Source organism: Austrofundulus limnaeus, unplaced genomic scaffold (assembly GCF_001266775.1).
Source record: "Austrofundulus limnaeus strain Quisiro unplaced genomic scaffold, Austrofundulus_limnaeus-1.0 Scaffold470, whole genome shotgun sequence".
Lineage (NCBI taxonomy): Eukaryota > Metazoa > Chordata > Actinopteri > Cyprinodontiformes > Rivulidae > Austrofundulus > Austrofundulus limnaeus.
Genome location: NW_013952872.1, coordinates 313,972 through 315,818, shown reverse-complemented (window position 1 = coordinate 315,818; position 1,847 = coordinate 313,972). Strand labels below are relative to the sequence as shown.

The 1,847-nt window shown below is 41.2% G+C and overlaps 1 protein-coding gene across 1 annotated transcript in view; it reads right to left on the bottom strand.

Moving 5' to 3' along the window:
* The window catches only part of ccdc18 (coiled-coil domain containing 18), a gene marked incomplete in the record, with an annotated part of 39,205 nt that overhangs the window by 8,361 nt on the left and 28,997 nt on the right, over positions 1–1,847 (bottom strand). The window contains 1 exon segment of the mRNA XM_014025349.1: positions 744–1,175. Within this exon segment, the coding sequence (XP_013880803.1) occupies positions 744–1,175 (432 nt within the window).

Sequence of the window (1,847 nt, the reverse complement as noted above, 5' to 3'; positions counted from 1 at the left end):
CAGTAAAGAAGTATTTGTACTTAGTTACTTTATAACTCTGGCAGGAGTGCACTTCTGAAATGAAGACAGGCCAACATTGTAAATAAGAAACTGTTCTTAATGTTTTACTTGTTGAAATAAAGGTTAAATAAAAATAAATAAAAGACGAGCAGAACTGGACCAGCTTTTCAAAAACTACAAGGGGTGTAACAAAAAAATGGTTTTAAATCGGAATCGTGACTCATTTACAACGATTCAGAATCAATTTAAAATGTCTTAAAATCGATTAATATTATATCCAAAGCTTGTCGATCTCCATTTTGAAACCATTTGCGACGTCCTGGCGTCACATGCAGCAGGTTCTGGAACATATGAATGTGCAGAAAGCACCAAAATAAAGAGGAAACTACAGAATTGGAGGAAAGAGATTCAACTGACCCCGTCTTCATTGAATGCAAAGATTTGGGCTCATTTTGTTTTTTACTGAATGAGTTTGACATGAGCTTCACTGTGAGCAAAATTTACAAAACGAGGATGAAGCACTTTAGGAACACGACAAATGGGCTCACATTGAGTTCTGAATGAAAAAAATCTATTTTGAATTGAATCGTGAGAGAGTAAAAGAKTCCCACCTCTAATAACTACTAATGTTTCCTGTCAAAGAAGAGCTCCACACACCTGTAACGACTGTAAAAACACACGAGACATACTGGACACCCTCATTCTCCAAACAGATGCAGTGAGAAAACAAAGCAAACCTGTACCTTACTGAGCAGAGGAGCAGCCGGTGTCTCCACAGCCTCCTCAGCAGCAGGGAGCTGACTCTGGAGCTGAGTCTGGAGCCGACTCTGGAGCTGACTCTGGAGCTGACTCTGGAGCTGACTCTGGAGCTGACTCTGGAGCTGAGCGACCTGCGCTCTGCTTTGGTTGAACTGGACTCTGAGGTGACCGTTCTGAACTCTCGTCTGCTCCAGCTGGGTTTGGAGCAGACGGGCTTGGCTGCGGGTGTGATCCAGCTCAGCGTGAGCTTGGTCCAGCTGGGTTTTAATCTGGTTGTAACGCGTCGTGGCTTCCTCTAGCTGGGTCTGGCTCTGCTGCAGCTGAACGGTGAGCTGCTCCTGGGAGGAGCGCATGGTGGAGGAGATCTGCTCCGACACTTTGAGGAGCTGACCTCGAGTCTGCTGCAGAGACTCCAGCTGTTAGCAACAAGACAACAGAGGAATTAAAGCCTTTTCAAAATAAAATTCCTTTAACAAATCTTTTTTTATGTCGTGTTTTGGTCAAACCTTAAAAGAGATCCGTGTAATTTCACATAACACTGTCAGATCTGTTAGGAGTTGGTGCTGAGGATGACTCAGTCACAAACTTTAGCTCATTATCATTTGACTGAGAGTCATTTTTGTGTTTGCTAAGGTCAGTCAGCTGTCAGTCAGGATTAATAACATTTATCTGCTGGTTTAAGATAATCTGATAATAGACTTACAGAGCTGATTAACAGTTAATGTCAAAAGTTTAAGCAAATATACTGTGCAACATGCAGTGCTTAAAGTATTTATAAGAATGACTCGGTTACAACAACAACAACATTTGTTTTTGTTAAGGTTGTCTAATAAAAACCCTCCATGAAGAGGACTGAATTCAAGTAATAATCAGTTGTAGATGGACACCCATGATGATTTCCTGAAAGTTTCATTATTATACAAACATCCATCCATTATACATTGATATATATTACTGGATTGGGCGTCACGTGACCTGGGCGCGCTTCGCAGGGGGGAATTTTATGCATTGAGCTAATGCTAACTAGGGCTGTCACGGTTAATCGATGACTAATCGATTATTAAAATAATTGATGACTAGTTTAATAA